The 15648-nt window shown below is 39.3% G+C and overlaps 1 protein-coding gene across 1 annotated transcript in view; it reads right to left on the bottom strand.

The window, feature by feature from the left end:
• Positions 1-6455: 6455 nt before the first annotated feature.
• Positions 6456-15648, bottom strand: part of LOC140231225 (uncharacterized) — a 45587-nt gene continuing 36394 nt past the window's right edge. Inside the window, exons 6-13 of the mRNA XM_072311370.1 lie at positions 13931-14017; positions 12173-12970; positions 11113-11583; positions 10622-10732; positions 10252-10380; positions 9877-10023; positions 7395-7567; positions 6456-6917 (exon numbers count right to left, since the gene is read on the bottom strand). Of these exons, the coding sequence (XP_072167471.1) occupies positions 6456-6917; positions 7395-7567; positions 9877-10023; positions 10252-10380; positions 10622-10732; positions 11113-11583; positions 12173-12970; positions 13931-14017 (2378 nt within the window). The remainder of the gene's footprint in view (positions 6918-7394; positions 7568-9876; positions 10024-10251; positions 10381-10621; positions 10733-11112; positions 11584-12172; positions 12971-13930; positions 14018-15648) is intronic.

Raw genomic sequence — 15648 nt, 5'->3', positions numbered from 1 at the left:
TTGTTGCAGCCAATCACTTTGCTGACGATGTTCTGCAGCACACTGGACTCACATTTGGCTACTGAGAATAACCTTGCAAAGGCTATTTCCTCCCTGTACAAAGGATCTCCATGAATGTTTAGTTAAAAGGGAAGTGTTAATGGAAATGATAATGCACAATAACATTTGAATCACCACAGTTTATTAAAAGTTTGACAACTTGCTGTTTTCTTCATTCTTTGCAATGGATATTATCACCAGAATGACAAAAGACGTGTGTGATACCTCCTTGGAAATGTCAAAGAGGTATCCTCATCAGCCGCAATGTGCCGAGAAATCGTGCCTGAAATTATGTCATTAGATATATATATATAAATATATATGTATATGTATATATATATATATATATATATATATATATATATATAAATGTATATGCATACATACTATTATGCGCATATACATATGCATACATACACATACAAAAAAAAAAACACTATGTGTTGATTTGAGTGACCTCAGGTAAACAACTTTCATTCAACAAAATCGATACATGTTTTTCTAATTTTAGAAAGGCAAAGAAAAATAAAGACTAACACAGAAAACACATAGCGAAGTGAAAACTTTTGAGAATAATTTTGTGGCGATTTTATTTGTGAATAATGTATTATTACATGTATCTCCTAGAGATAAACCATACAAGCATACACACCTTATATCACATTATGCTAAGATAATAATAAACGTGTCTACACATTATCTTTCTTTCTTTTCACATTATCTCTGTATGAATACACCATGCTGAATACTGAATTATGATACTAGCCAGCAGTATTACATTCATGACCAAACTGCAAAATATTTACACTCTATCGTAAGAGTAAATTTCTCATTGTCAATTTGGAGAACAAAGCAGCTTCACATGTAACATCAGGTATATACATGAAATAAAAAATGTGAAGAGTGTTTGCAGGCTATACGACAGATGACATGTCATGTACTGTCTATTCAAGAGAACATACAAAATATGAAAAATCGAACACAGCCGGGTAGTGATAGTTATTGTGATAAAAAGTACGTGCGTAACAAAGATCACAGATTACTAGTAGTATGCTTACATAATGATAGGATCCTTAGGCCAGCAATGTAATGTGCAGTATCACATAAATAATGTCACTGCCCAAAGCCAGTCACACGATTGACTTACAAGACGCTAACTCTTGCAGACTCGTAGGAGACATTACTCTGCAATGTCAATAGGATTCTACGATGGCAATTCTGAGAGGATTAAACTACGCACTACACATGCAGTGCCACCTGCACGGGCTGACAACTCCGCTGGAAGAAGAAACGAGATACCATTCTACGAGCTAGAAACCCACGAGTCATACGTCTCATACGATCTATGAGTAGGCCTATATCCATGAGACATACACAGCCCACGGGTCATACAGCCTACGAGCAAGACACCAAGTGCAACAGGACCCTAAGATAGACACAAACTATGGCAAATAAGGCCCAAAAGACCGACACTACGTGAGAAAAAAAAGGTCCACTACTTCGAAACTACGAATATCAAACTCATTCCTGTGTAATATCGAGTTTATTGGACTTTCTTGCCTAATGTCAAGCTCATGGGTCTTTTCGTCTTGTGTTAAGCTCGTGGACTGTATAGTGTAGCTAGTGAGCTTTTTTTTTTTAATCGACGTAGAGCTCGAGGTGTGAATTGTCCACCATAGTGACTAGCTCTTGGGCTGTATGACTCATGAGCTGTATGATTCGTGGGGAGTATGGCTCGTGGGCTGTATGACTCTTGGTGTCCCGCTTGTGATGTGCACCAGAAGAAATGATGTACCAGCAATGTGCTTTCACATCTTCGTATTTCCGTCTCTTTGATTTGATAAATTTCTAAAGGGTAAACACATAGTACACCAAGTTTCATTTTCAAAGCGTTAATCACGATTAGATGATGTTCTTCCTAAATACTGATGAGGCAGACGCAAGTTTTATAAGTCGTGATTTGATCATTAAAGGGACTGTACAGTACTCGTTGAGGTGGGGATTCATGGCTTTTACATTCCTAAGTGAGATAATGAGAATCATCTTATGAAATATGAAAGAGCAATGTAATTTTAAGAAGGATTCAACGTTTATTTGATGAAAATTGGTTTTCAAATGGCTGAGATATCCAAAACAGTGATAATGATAAAAGACTACATGCCCCAACTTTATTAGGATCTCTTTGTTTCACCTTGTTTTTGGATATCTCGGCCACTTCAAAACCGATTTTCATCAAATAAACTTTTGATACCCCTTAGAATTTAGCATGCTCTTTCACATCTCATAGAGTGGTTTCTGAATATCTCACAAAATGTTAAAAGCTAAATCCTCACCTCGACCAGAACTGTACACACCCTTTAAGTACCCATAGAGTAAACACATGACAATCAGTCCAAATTTGCAAATGGCTACGGGAAATCATAGTGAATTTGCTCTATAGGAAGATTCATTGTTATCACTTCATTGAAGGTACCTCTTGTTTTCAGTCACCGAGGGGTTATAATAATTGACGTTATGACAAACTCACTCTATAATCTCAATTTGTTGTATCATGACATTACTTTGTTTGAGATCATGTCGTTGAAGTATTTAATAACCAATCCGTTCAACCCATTGAAGGGTACCAGTTTTTTGACAAACATTCAAAAGTGTCCGACTAATATTAACAAAAAATGGAACACTTACTGTCGTGTCTTGACGCGTGCATTGATAACTTCATCTGCCAAGTAAGAAGGTAAATAAAAGTAAGGTGTTTTTTTTTTCTGAAATGCTTATCGCAAACGAACAGATTAATGATTTATGCAGGCAAGTGTTTAGTATCAGAATGTCTCAAAACCCTTTCGAGGCGAACCTGCATATTATGCTCACTGTTTGTAGTCATTGGCCCTTGACCGCTGACTGTAATTCCCACTCAATACACTGCACAGTTCGAGATTCGACGTGAGGGAATGTGTCAATATATACGAAGGGTAAAAAGGGTGCCAGTTTGGACAAACATTCAAAAGTGTCCGACTTATATATTTTTTTTAAAAATGGAACATTTACTGTCGTGTCTTGACGCATGCACTGATAACTCCTTCTGCCAAGTAAGAAGGTAAATAAAAGTAAGGTGTTTTTTTTTTTTCTGGAATGCTTATCGCAAACGAACAGATTAATGATTTATGCAGGCAAGTGTTTAGTAACAGAATGTCTCAAAACCCTTTCGAGGCGAACCTGCATATTATGCTCACTGTTTGTAGTCATTGGCCCTTGACCGCTGACTGTAATTCCCACTCAATACACTGCACAGTTCGAGATCCGACGTGAGAGAATGTGTCAATATATAATGAACTGTGCGTCCCTCTATAATAGTGACGCCCCCGACGCTGGTAGCTAGAACTCGATTGATCGAAGAAGTGCTGCAAAAATTTTCAATAATAATACGAATATATGGCAACCATGATCTGCTTATTAAATTCTACTTCCGTACGAGGAATATGCGGAAAATTGAGATGTAGACGTATAAGAATAATATGGCAGAAGGGTAGCAGCTGCTGATGAATGGGGCAATTTAGAGTTCAAGCCCCCACCCCCCCCCCAAAAAAAAAGTCACGGTATACGTCCATGTCTTTTGACGATGCGATAACTTTGCTTTCTTTACATTAGTCCATTACTTCACAAAGCATCAGCTCGGCAACATTGGTATCCATCACAAACTTCGGAAACCTTTATCCGTCCTTAAAAGGGCATTGTACCGGTTTTTTTTTATCTTTTTATATGTTGTTCTTTTCATTCTAAAAGACCCAGCGGTGCAAACAGAATCAAAATTTCGTAACGATTTAGTCCGTAATTTCATTTTGAAAATGGAAATTTTGGGGCGAGAATTATGCAAATGAGCTGACGAGCCCGGATGTCGTGATGTCACAGGTGCCAAATATATCACTGATTACAAGCCCTCGCATACGCGTGCGTTAAATCGTGCCGAGTAGCAGACGACGCTTAGGCCCAATTTAGCTAGCAGGCGGCACTTGTGTACTGTCCTATCCATGCAGCTGTCTCAAATTTCGCTGAACCAAATCGCACCAAAATTACAGGATATACTTCTAAGCATATTTCAAAATACTGTATTATATTTGAATGAAATCGGTAATCGAGAAGTATCAATATTGACGCCGATTTTCAAGTTGTCACTCTAAAAAACCTCACTCTTCGCGAGAGATCTTGGTAAACGCGACATGCACAATCTACAACTGAAGTTAGCCAACTAGTACTGTGCGAACGGGGAATTTGCGCGGGAACTAAACTAAAAAATGTCATGATTTTGGCGATTTGTGTGATTTACGAACTATATTTTTCATTCAACTTAACTCAAATAATTCATAAATGTGACCGTGCACCTCAAAACGAACATAAAGTCGCACACACTGATTTTACGTGAGGACTGAAAATAAGTGAAATGGGTCAACCTAGCCGAACTTGACTTTTTCATATTTTCTGAAAGAGCGGGTCTTCTTTTACATTATGCTAAAATTTGGTATCATAAAACGGGCAGGAAAGTGTGTTTTTTGTCCGGTTTATCTCGAACATTTTTGGTAGAATAGTGTGATTAGGTGTGTCTTTAGAATCCTTTTTTCATTTCTGACAAACCTTGTCCACACTCTTCACTTTCAACTCTAATAACTTTTGAAAGGATAGTGATACTGCTTTGAAAGTTGGCATTAATTATGGACAGTATGTGTTAATGAGGCATGCTTAATTTCAGTTTAATCTGATAATCCCTTCATTGTTGTTACTCTGGTGGTTTACTTCCTGTTTTTTGTCCCATTCATCGCACAGCCAGCACGGTTTGGTAAAGATTAAGCGCTTGAATAGACACTGTACTTCAGAGCCTCTTTTCTCAGTTCACACTTTTCCTGAGTTTGTGCTTTCTTTCCAATATTTAGATAGGTTAGAAGAGTCCATTTGATTTGAGTTATACATCACTTTAAAGCTTAAACTCTGCTCTTTCAGAATATGGTCTCAACTAAAAATTCATGTCTGGCGACTTTTTGTTTGTTTTGAGGTGCAGGGTCACAAATTGATTTTTTGCTCCCGATTACTTGAAAGATTTGTCTCATGATATTAGATGGCTAACTTCAGTCTGTGCGTGCGCAGGCAAGTAGCAGTGGCGGATCCAGAGGGGGGCACAACCGGCGCACGCCCCCTCCCCCTTTATTTTTCGTAAAAACAAAAGAAATAAAAAGAAAAACAATGAAATGAAACCCGGAAGTGGCACCAGAAATATTAGTCACGCCCCCCCCCCCTTTACAGAATTCCTGGATCCGCCCCTGAGTAGGGCTACTGCGCCGCGATCACTCTTGTTTAGTCGTACAGAGCAGATTGTTTTTAGCGACGACAGGAAAATCGACAACTTCACTTACGCTTCCCGACTTGCGATTTGGTTCCAATTAGCGTGAGCAAATGGACATGAGTCATAAAATATTTCTTGTGATTTTGGTGCAATTTGGTTAAGTGAATTTTGAGATATCTACATGGATACGGAAGTACTCTAGCACTATGTCTACACCAGCGCTTGGATCGCGAAGCGGCGGCACTGTTTGTATCTACGTGGTCAGGCCACTCTTCCGAGGTATGTGCTATGGGTCCTACTAAAACTAGATCTAAGTCAGTAGAATCTTCTCTTTCCTTGACTGCTCACTAGTCCTAGTCCTAGTTCTAGTCTAGAGTCTATATGTACTGAGTGCCGTTTTCTTCTAACTAGGCGTAAACCGTGATTGCCGTTGACTATATTTTGGATTTAGATTTTAAGAATCACTCAGTCCTCATCTTCGTTAGATAGTTTGAACTGTGATGTCGAACCATTATCGCTCATCATCAATGCATAGTTAGTGCAACGTTACTTACACACAGTTTTCTATGGGCAGCACGTTCGGATAATGATGCCAATTTCATTTTGCATATCTGGAATATTCCCCAAAAAATTGATCTAAATAAAAAGCTTTTGAAGAGATTCCTTTTAAAAATTAATGAATATTGTCTAACATGTTTATTTCAGCTCCATATTGCAATTTTACTAAATAACAGTTTTTGCAGTACTTCGTGTGAGATTTCATCAGCAAATTGACATGTGTAGTTCGTTTTGCTAAAGTCGGAGGTTGGCACCTGTGACGTATGCCAAATTGTGTGGATCGTTCCTTGGCTTGCTCGTTTTCATTTTTTTCAAAAAATCATTACAGGCTTATCCTGGGTTTTAGAATCCTCTCTTTCCAGTTGTAGGCATCAAAAAATGTAGATTAGAATTATCAGACAAGTAGAAAATGTCAGTACAGCTTTCTTTTAACAATTAAAGTGCATGACTTACATGTACATTCCACTTTTAATATGACGACGCCACTACCAAATTTTTTCACCGTGCAGTTCAAATTTTCTTGTAGGGATCAGCGTTCTTGTTCATTAAAGTGCAGCTGAAAAGTGACCATACGACCTTTATCCCACCCATACAGGAGTCCATCCCTTGGGTTGTATGATAGCATCACTGTCTTGCGGTACCTGTTGGCGACTACCAACCCCGTATTCTGGAGCTCAACTTCTCTCAATAGGTCGTATGCAAAATCGATCTTGGACGGTCGGCTGTTCGGCCCTTTGCTGGTGTAGAGAACACCACATATGATGAATGCATTTGCCGTTGACTGGAAGTTGTGATCTGTTGTCACGGTGGTAATAATCTGTAAGGTGTCTGGGTCCAGCTTCGAGACGGCAAGCTTCCCGACTTGTCCGCCGCGCGCGAGTGGGTACACCGCCCAGAGGCCGTTTTGGTCCACAGAGAAATCGACGTTCGTATGCCCTGAAGACATCTGGAATGGCCCCTCTAGATGATAGCCTAAGTTCGGTATCACCCTCTGCAAATGTGTCAAAAAAACACAGAAGTATAATCAATGGCTGCACAGAAATTTACCAAGTTGTACTTATATACACTTAAACGCGTAACCAACAAGAATGTAAAACTCATCGGCCTACAGGTAGACCGATGTATTATTATCGTCATCGTCATCATAATTTGATTCATATTCACGAATGATGAAGACAAAATGTTCTGTTATGATTTGACGAAAGAATAGTCAAATTTGATTGTGTGTGTGTGTGTGTAAGTGTGTGTTTGTGTCTCTCTCTCTCTTTCTCTTCTTTTATCTCTATTATGTCAACCAATCCAGAATGCTATAACTATGGAGCATTATGCGTTTCGACTTTTGCGACAGATAGTACAAACATCATACAGCAATACTTCCAATGTTCGAAATTTATGTTGCAGTCAAAGTTTACATTGCAGTGGGGGAAGGGGTCGCGTGGATGTGGGGTACTGCAAGTATTTTCCTTACCCGTGTGGCAACAACACCATTAAGCAGGTTGTACTTGACCATGTAGGCTGTGTCTCGCTGGTGGTAGAAGAGCGAGCCGTTGTAGACCACGTGGCCGTTGCCGTCCCATGGGAAGGGAAGTGAGAAGGTGGCGAACGGGCGACTGGCTTTCACATCGGCCAGGCTTTTATATTCTAGAAAGAAATATGGAGTTCGGTATGCTGAAATATCATATTCTTTTCTTTCTTTTCACGTCGTTGATATACTGTCGTAACCTCAGTGAGGCTTTTATACTCTGTCAAGAACTTAAAATAGCGTGTCTTTTTTTTTCTTATCTCAGACCATTTGGCTAAACGAAAAAAAAAAAACTCAATTTTTTCGTCAGATTTAGAAGGACACATTTTAAAGAAATGCAGTCTGTCACTAAGATGTACTTGTACCCATTTCGGAGGGAAAAATATTTTTGGAGTAAAAGATATGCTACAACAATATTTTCATGATAATTATGGAAGAGCTGTAAGCCTTTTTTTCAGAAGGTCCGGTCGAACCAATAACTGAACACAACAAAAGAGAATTGACACAGAGAAATAACACAGAAAAGCTAACAGACGAAGATATAAAGAATGAAGAAGGAGAAACCTTCATAACCATAAAGATTAGTGAGACAGAGGGTGATGTATGAGTTATTCGGTTACGAACAGTCTTTAAAAGACTAGGACCTTCGCGGTGTTCTTTAACGAAGAAAACATTACCGCGCGGCTTTTGAAGTTAAACACATGCAACGAAAAACTTAGAAATCAACTAAAGAGAAAGAGAGATATAAGGAAAAAAAGCCGGACAGAACAATATACATGTAGGTCTAAAGTCATGGATGCAGATCATCTGTACAGAAGCAACTTGAAGTTCACTAAATATATATATATATATTTATATATATATATATATAATATATATATATATATATAATATTTGCCAAGTGTAGTTGTTGATATACAAGTCCATGAGCATATGGTTGAAAAGTTATTTCCCAGCAGGCGACCAAACATTTTCATGATAAGATTTGCATCATAAAGTCATCAATTTCACGGTTGTGAGTGTACGTCCTTAGCAATACACGTGATGTCAATCTTGCTATAGGAATTGTTACTAGATTATAATGATAACGCACAACACAAGCACTGTAATGTTAATCTGTATTTCGAAACATAATAGACATTCACGATTTAAGTCGCAAAATAATGCAACCTACAAATTTTATATTTCCCTAGAGTGGTGTGATTTGGAATGTGAAGGGGCACAGCGGGTCGAAAGGTGAGTCAAACACACGCCCACCATGCGTCTAAGATGGAACCTTGTGCGGAGATAATCGCTGGGATAAGGAAGGGCGGCATGGTTTCCTTCCATTTCAAATCTATGACAGATTGCTTTGATCTTTATCTCCGAAATGCTATACAGCAACAACAATCAAACCCATGTGTATGTATATTCCTCTTGTATCATAAATCTATTGAATAGACGAACAACAAGACTGGCATTCCTTGGTGCTGAATAAGGGGGATGAACGTTAAGTTTAAGAAAGTGTTATTCGTGACGTATAAAAATAATGATGGAGAATTTGAAATGCGCCAACTCCACAAAGTTAGATACTCAGGGAACATTGACTAGATTAAGTAGGTTATTGTGTAAATTATGTCTTCTGAGCAAGCATGCCTATCTCTTCGCTTACGACATGTACGACGAATAGCTAAACAGCAGAACAAAAGAAAATATATTCAATGCAAATTAAGGAAGCAGTTAAATCAATACCAAGGAAATCATTCATTTATTATTTGCGATCTCAGTTTCCCCGGCTGAGATGCAGGTAGTGAAATGAGACAAAAGATTCTGCTGTTAAGTTGAAGCAAAATCAAATGTGCCGATATTTTCGAAAGTACCCTCAAAACTTTAAGTTGTGTTTAGACCCCATGTAAACTGGTAAGATTGTCCATTCAAATCCAGGTAGTTGTATAACTATCTCATTTTCGCCCAAATGTGTGTAACATTAGCACGAAATAAACAGAGATGTCAATGTGAAATAAGGAAAAGGAAATAACTATGCACTGATATTTTCTGTAATCTCCTCAAAAATGAATGCAGTAATTCATAACAAATTGACAATCTAACATTCGACATTCGTTTCAAAAGAATAACATGGAGTCAGGTTGCCGACTTACGAATTACCTTTAGCGTGTTGTCGATAGTAAGTGAAATTGGGCGGGGATTGATCAAACGCATGCGCATAGCTCACATATGATTATGACGCTATATTCAGATTCAGATTCAGATTCAGATTCATTTATTGTCCATTTAGGAAATTCTTCTTGTTGGCATGTGGGCGTACAATGTATATACAGTTCATTACGCTTACCTAGCAACCTTACTGACCGGACAATCGTGAAAACTTTCCTTTCGGTGTGATAAGTACCAAGCTATTGCTTTGATAAGTAACGGTGTATATACTTACCAAGTACTACAGCTCCCTTGTGGTGCATGGTTACCCATATCTTGTCCGGTTGCGTGGTGTTGACAAACGTATCTTTCATCCATGTCCCGTAGAACTGCACCATCGTATGGATCTCGTTCGGTTCTGATATTTGCGTCAAGTGGCATTCTGTGTATTAAAAGTACTCATTTTACGAAATTGAAGCATACCAATATGGGGAAAAGAAAGCACCACATGCAGTCAATGACACAAATTCATAACTCAACGTTCCACTGACATACGTAATCAAAGTAACATAGTCATATTAGCATGCTTGCATTCTACAGGCAATACGAAAAAATGCACAATGTATAACACCGCAACAGTTGCCGGCCGTCAGATATCACGGGAACTCACGTGACTTCACAAATGGTTCGTCGATTTTCAACATCTTTTCCGTTGGATCTATGATTGTTGGTTTTGTCGTAAGACTTGCAGCAGGTGGCATCCCCATGGTCACCGACGGTGTAGCAGTAGTTCCTTGTACTAACGAGAAATATGAAAAGGAGAAAATATTAGTTTAGGGAAAATTCATTCAGGGAATGCGTAATGCGCAAGCATGAAAGGGTGAATACAAAGGTGGACCACAATAAAAAAAAAAAAATCACAGAGCACTACGTGTTCACAGGTTCACGATACATTGTCCAATCACCATTAGTTCTCTTTGAAAACGAAGCTGAAGTCACGTCAACTTGTTAAGCTTTCATGGCTTTGTTTCTCCACTTACCGATTCTGCCCCGGTCATCCTGTCCCATATTGACTGTCAACCGTTCCCCGGGTGAATCGTGCGAGCATGGTTCCCCAGGAGGGCCACGTGGGCCAGTTTTGCCGATCCTTCCTACCGGGAAACACAAATGAGGATGATTTTGTTGTTATCCAAGTTACGAGTGGCACACGCAGAACGCATGGAAACTACACTGTACTTGTTTCCACAACAACAACAACAAAGAAGAGTATAAGAAGAATACGATTCAGTTATACATTTCGTTCCCTACGAACAGTATCAATATTTGATGTATTAGAAGTTGCCTACGCAATGGATTTAAGTGTATTCTCCATGTGACAAGGGTTGTCGGGACAGCTGTTGTTTCACGTTTCATAATTATCATAGACTTGTCAATGATACATTCATAAGTAACAAAGAAACAACAAACATCAGTGAATTACATGTATTACATCTATTTATATCTTGATGATTTCACGAATAAGACTCTTTACCAGGCTCTCCTCGTGGCCCAAACGGTCCCGTTGGACCGGGCGAACCTTTTGGTCCCATGACGCCGGACTCTCCTTTTGGTCCTTTGGGTCCAATGAAGCCCTGTTCACCCATCGGCCCCACTAGCCCCATCTCCCCGTCATCTCCCTTCATACCCTCAGGTCCCATTTCTCCAGGTTCTCCTTTCAACCCCCGCATCCCAGGTAACCCAGATGTGCCCGGGGCCCCACTGCGTCCTTGTGGCCCTGGTCTTCCAGCAGCACCTTTCAGACCATTCTCACCAGTGTCACCCTTGTCACCCTTTAGGCCAGGTATCCCTGCCGGCCCAGGACGGCCTCGCGGTCCTGGCGGGCAGGGACACCCACAATGGCCTCTGGAGGAAATGGACATGTGCACGAGGTTGATAAGGGATTCCATACTTCTGTTGGCAGTCAACTCGGTGAGGCGTTCAAGAAGCGTGGATATATTGATTGCTGCAAGGAAGTAGATACAGTAAGGACGATTAAGATGGTGACACTTCAAGACATCATGTTCTCACTTACAGTATCATACAATTGTATCTTCTGGTTGTGTTTTACCTCCATGGTCCAACGTTTTAGATTCATCTATCTGTCATTATCTTATGGAGCGACATATTTAAGCTGACACCTTTTACCATTTTAACCAGGTCAACTTATTTCTAACATAATTATGTTTGACGCATGACTCCCTTGTAAAGTAGAATTTTGTGGCTATGATGGGACTACCGTGCCTTTCAAAGAAAGACGACGGAATATATAGATAAAATTGTTGAATCTAACTTTGGTGCCGCTTTCTTTACACATGTGTTTGAACTACTGCAAGCACAAGAAAATTATGCTCGATGTGGTTAAACCTATCTAGTCTTGATTAAGGAGATTTTGGTAGTTGATTGATGATCAGGTGCAAATGTACTAGAACTGCACCTTTCGTTAGATGACATGAATATTTAAAAAAATCGTGGTGATAATGCTCACAATAATTGCGATCTCAGATTAGTCGACTACTCGAGCCAATCATACACCTCAACTACACGCTTCTTACATCTTTGCTCGTCGCTTTCCATATGAGTCCCGCCAGAGAGTCGGTGTAGTAATTGCGTGGGTCTCGACGTCGCGTTTGTAAAATGCATCTTGGTTTCTTCGGTTGTGTCATCCTCACTGTCGGCGCTGAGGGCACCCCATTGGGAGATTGAAGCAATGTTTAGATCATTTGGGTCTCTACGGGTAAACTCTTCCTCTTCCTCCGTTATACCTGGAGAGACATCCGACATAGCCGTTGGAGCCGAGAGTAAAATTCCTCCAGACGAAAAGGAGTCATTCATTTGTATCTTCCCCACGTCGTCCGGAGAGCCACGGCCTCTCGCATTGTTAGGATTACTGCGATGATGATGGTGGCGGTGGCGGTGTTGGTGGTTAGGTGGACGGTCGGTGGTTCTCGAAACGTTCAAGTTGGGCAAATGTTTCATACCCGAGTTACCGTCATCATGCAGTCTGGAGTACTCGTGATTCGCAGCATCCCTTGATTCATCTCCATCCCGTTCAAGTCGGGATTGATCTCCCCTCGATCCAGGCAAGACAAAATCAGACTGCGTGGTAGATCTTAAATCAACATCATCTCCTTTTGGGTCAGATGATGCTGGATCCCCTGGTACCTGAGTGTTCTGCCTCCCACACTTCTTACAGTCATCAATTAGAACCTTTGTGTCTTCGGAGGAATGATTGGCAACCACTGTGCAAGAGATGGCTGACTGGAGAAGCAGTTTTCGCATCTTCTTTTCCAGCTCGCCCAGGCTGATGTGGCCCTTTTCCTGCTGAGGTGTATATGCCCTTCGCTCTAGTCCTGAAAACACAACAATAATACATTGTAATAGGACCGATCTCAATGACACACTGCAATCGTCACATAAAAAGCTTGATGAAAGCGTATCTGTGCCGACTGTGTTAATGAGCTTGTCCTCATCACACATAATATATATATATATATATATATATATATATATATATATATATATATATATCACAGAAGTTCGCTTGTGTTATCATGTCAAATATTAAAAGACAAACATTCAATGATTATCAACATAGATGATATCCCATTTCACACGTAAGAGAATCATCATCTCGAACAAAGTTGCAATCAGCGTAAAACGACAACTTTAGCACTACAATCAAAATGGAAGGATACAATGATAAGTTGTGCAATGGTAGTTATCATTGTATAGGGTTTGAAAGTTTTTCCTTTATTTTTCCTTGTGTGAACAATGGCAAAAAGAAGAGATACTTATGATGTCTTTTTATAATTGAATCCACATGATAGTACATTGTACAAATAACAGTATTTGGTTTACTCAGCAATATTGAGAACATGTCTAGTCAACTAACAGTGCTACAAGTAGAGATTATATTGTGACAAATTCAGATATATGCTATCAGAAAGGGCCTGAGCTAAAGGATCAAAAACTCAGACCCCCTTTTGACTCCTTTGTACTCTACTGACTCGCCACCCTTAGATAAGCAATTTTCAGCAGTTTTACCCCCTCCGTTTAGATTCAGATGGTGTGACATGACGACAGCTCGACGTTTATTATCACAGACGAGATAAGCCGGCGAATACAAATGGAAACGTTAGAACAAAAATAGAAAACCCTTGACAGGTAAAATTGCAACGTTAAAGTTTGCTTTTGTTTTCGATCTCGGTTGTTATTCAGTGATTTGTTTCGTTTTTTCCCCTTATTGCGGGGAGAGGAGAATGGACTGTGGGGTTATGCTGCAAATTTTAACGGAAAAAATATCGGCGTACCAGGACATGAACAGTTGTGCACCCCGCTGGGCCCGGGCGGGCCGGGAGATCCGGGTGGACCCTGAGGTCCTTGTAGACCCATGTCTCCTGTCAAAATGTAATCAGAAATAAAACGAATGTCACAACAACAAAAACAACAACAGTAGATCCTCAACCAACCTTAATAATTATATGACTGACTATCTTTCGGCTACTACTGTGGACTTTCTCGAGGCAAATGATTCTTGTCACATCTTCGCCGTCAATCTGGTATAATCTTTTGTATTCACTGGAGCATAGATGGGTGACAATGCGCATCCAGCATATCCATAGCCCTTATTCAGATCTTCGACTTCCTTTGGTCAAAAGTAGGATTCTGCGTCAATTTTTGTGATTTTGTTTCAGTAATTTTGCTTAGTGACTACTGTCTAAAAAAAAGTTGTTTTAAGACAGTAAACCGAGAAACTCTCAGAACGAATCTTAAAAAAGAAAAACATCTTCTCATTCAGTCAGCTTTTGAATCAGTCTTTCCTACGAAGAACAAAGCTGGAAAACAAATTAGTTACATAATATTATGTTAGTTACATATTATACTCTGACGTTGCTAAATTTACGGAAGTCGAAATGTATCCTGAACCAAATGCTTTAACTTTGTGGGAAAGATATTCGGTAATAAAAAAAAAATATGAGTATTAGTCCATAATGAACAGAAGGTGTGAGCGGCTGGTTTCTCGCACGGATATCACAGAGTTAATTTTGCGTATACCATTCATCGTAATGCTTTACATCACGCAAACAAGCTTAGAGAGACATAGTTCTGAGGATCTATACCTATGTTATTCCTTTTAAAAGTCCAAACACATTAAGCGTTACTATAATTTTGATTGATTTTTTTATTAATTCAATGATTACGCTTCGATTGTAAAAACAGATGAAAAGATTAATATATAAAAAGTGTCTTTGATTCTGCTGTGCACTAAATTTTGGATAAATCATACTTATTGAACAACGTATTCATAACCAACGAACTATCTGTAACACTATCGACTTCTCCTTATGTGACTTATGTGATACTTAACCCTTGAAGAAAACCAAAACCCAAAGAGAAATGCGAATTGTGAGTGAAAGCAGCAACATTAGTACAGCACACCAGTAAAACTTTGAGGAAGATTAGACAATCGATGCAAAAGTTACGAATCTTAAAAATTTTCATATTGGAATCACTGTAGGAGACTATTTGAGTTTACGACATCATGCGTGGGCAACAGTATACAGAAAATAAAAGAAAATTCAACATGTTTTCACTTTTTTTAATAGCGTAATGAAAGAGCACTTCGCTAACTGCTTTCAGAAAGCAAGGCGAACAATTACTACAATACCCTTAACATAAGAATGCCAGTATCAAGTTGAAGGAATGTGAAATTTTCAGGGGAAAAAAAGATTTGTTTAATTCTCTTTTGAACTCTTGTAGTCTCCTTATCCAGTCATTACAACACCAAAACTTTGGAAAAAAAATCATAACTTTTCCATCGATTGTCCGATTTTCCTCAAACTTTCACTGATGTGTTTTACTAATGTCGCTGGTTTCACTCAATCCACATTGCTATTTGGATTTCTTTAATAACCAGCTGCAAGGCTATTGTCGAACTGAATCATAGCACTCGGTCGAAACAAAAAAAAAACAATCCTCACTGTTCAAGAAAGAGTAATATCGTCGACCGATTTCAACCGTACAATGC

The sequence above is a fragment of the Diadema setosum genome, chromosome 7 (assembly GCF_964275005.1).
Source record: "Diadema setosum chromosome 7, eeDiaSeto1, whole genome shotgun sequence".
Classification (NCBI taxonomy): Eukaryota; Metazoa; Echinodermata; class Echinoidea; order Diadematoida; family Diadematidae; genus Diadema; species Diadema setosum.
The sequence above is the reverse complement of the archived record's forward strand: the minus strand, read 5'-3'. Positions and strand labels throughout refer to the sequence as shown.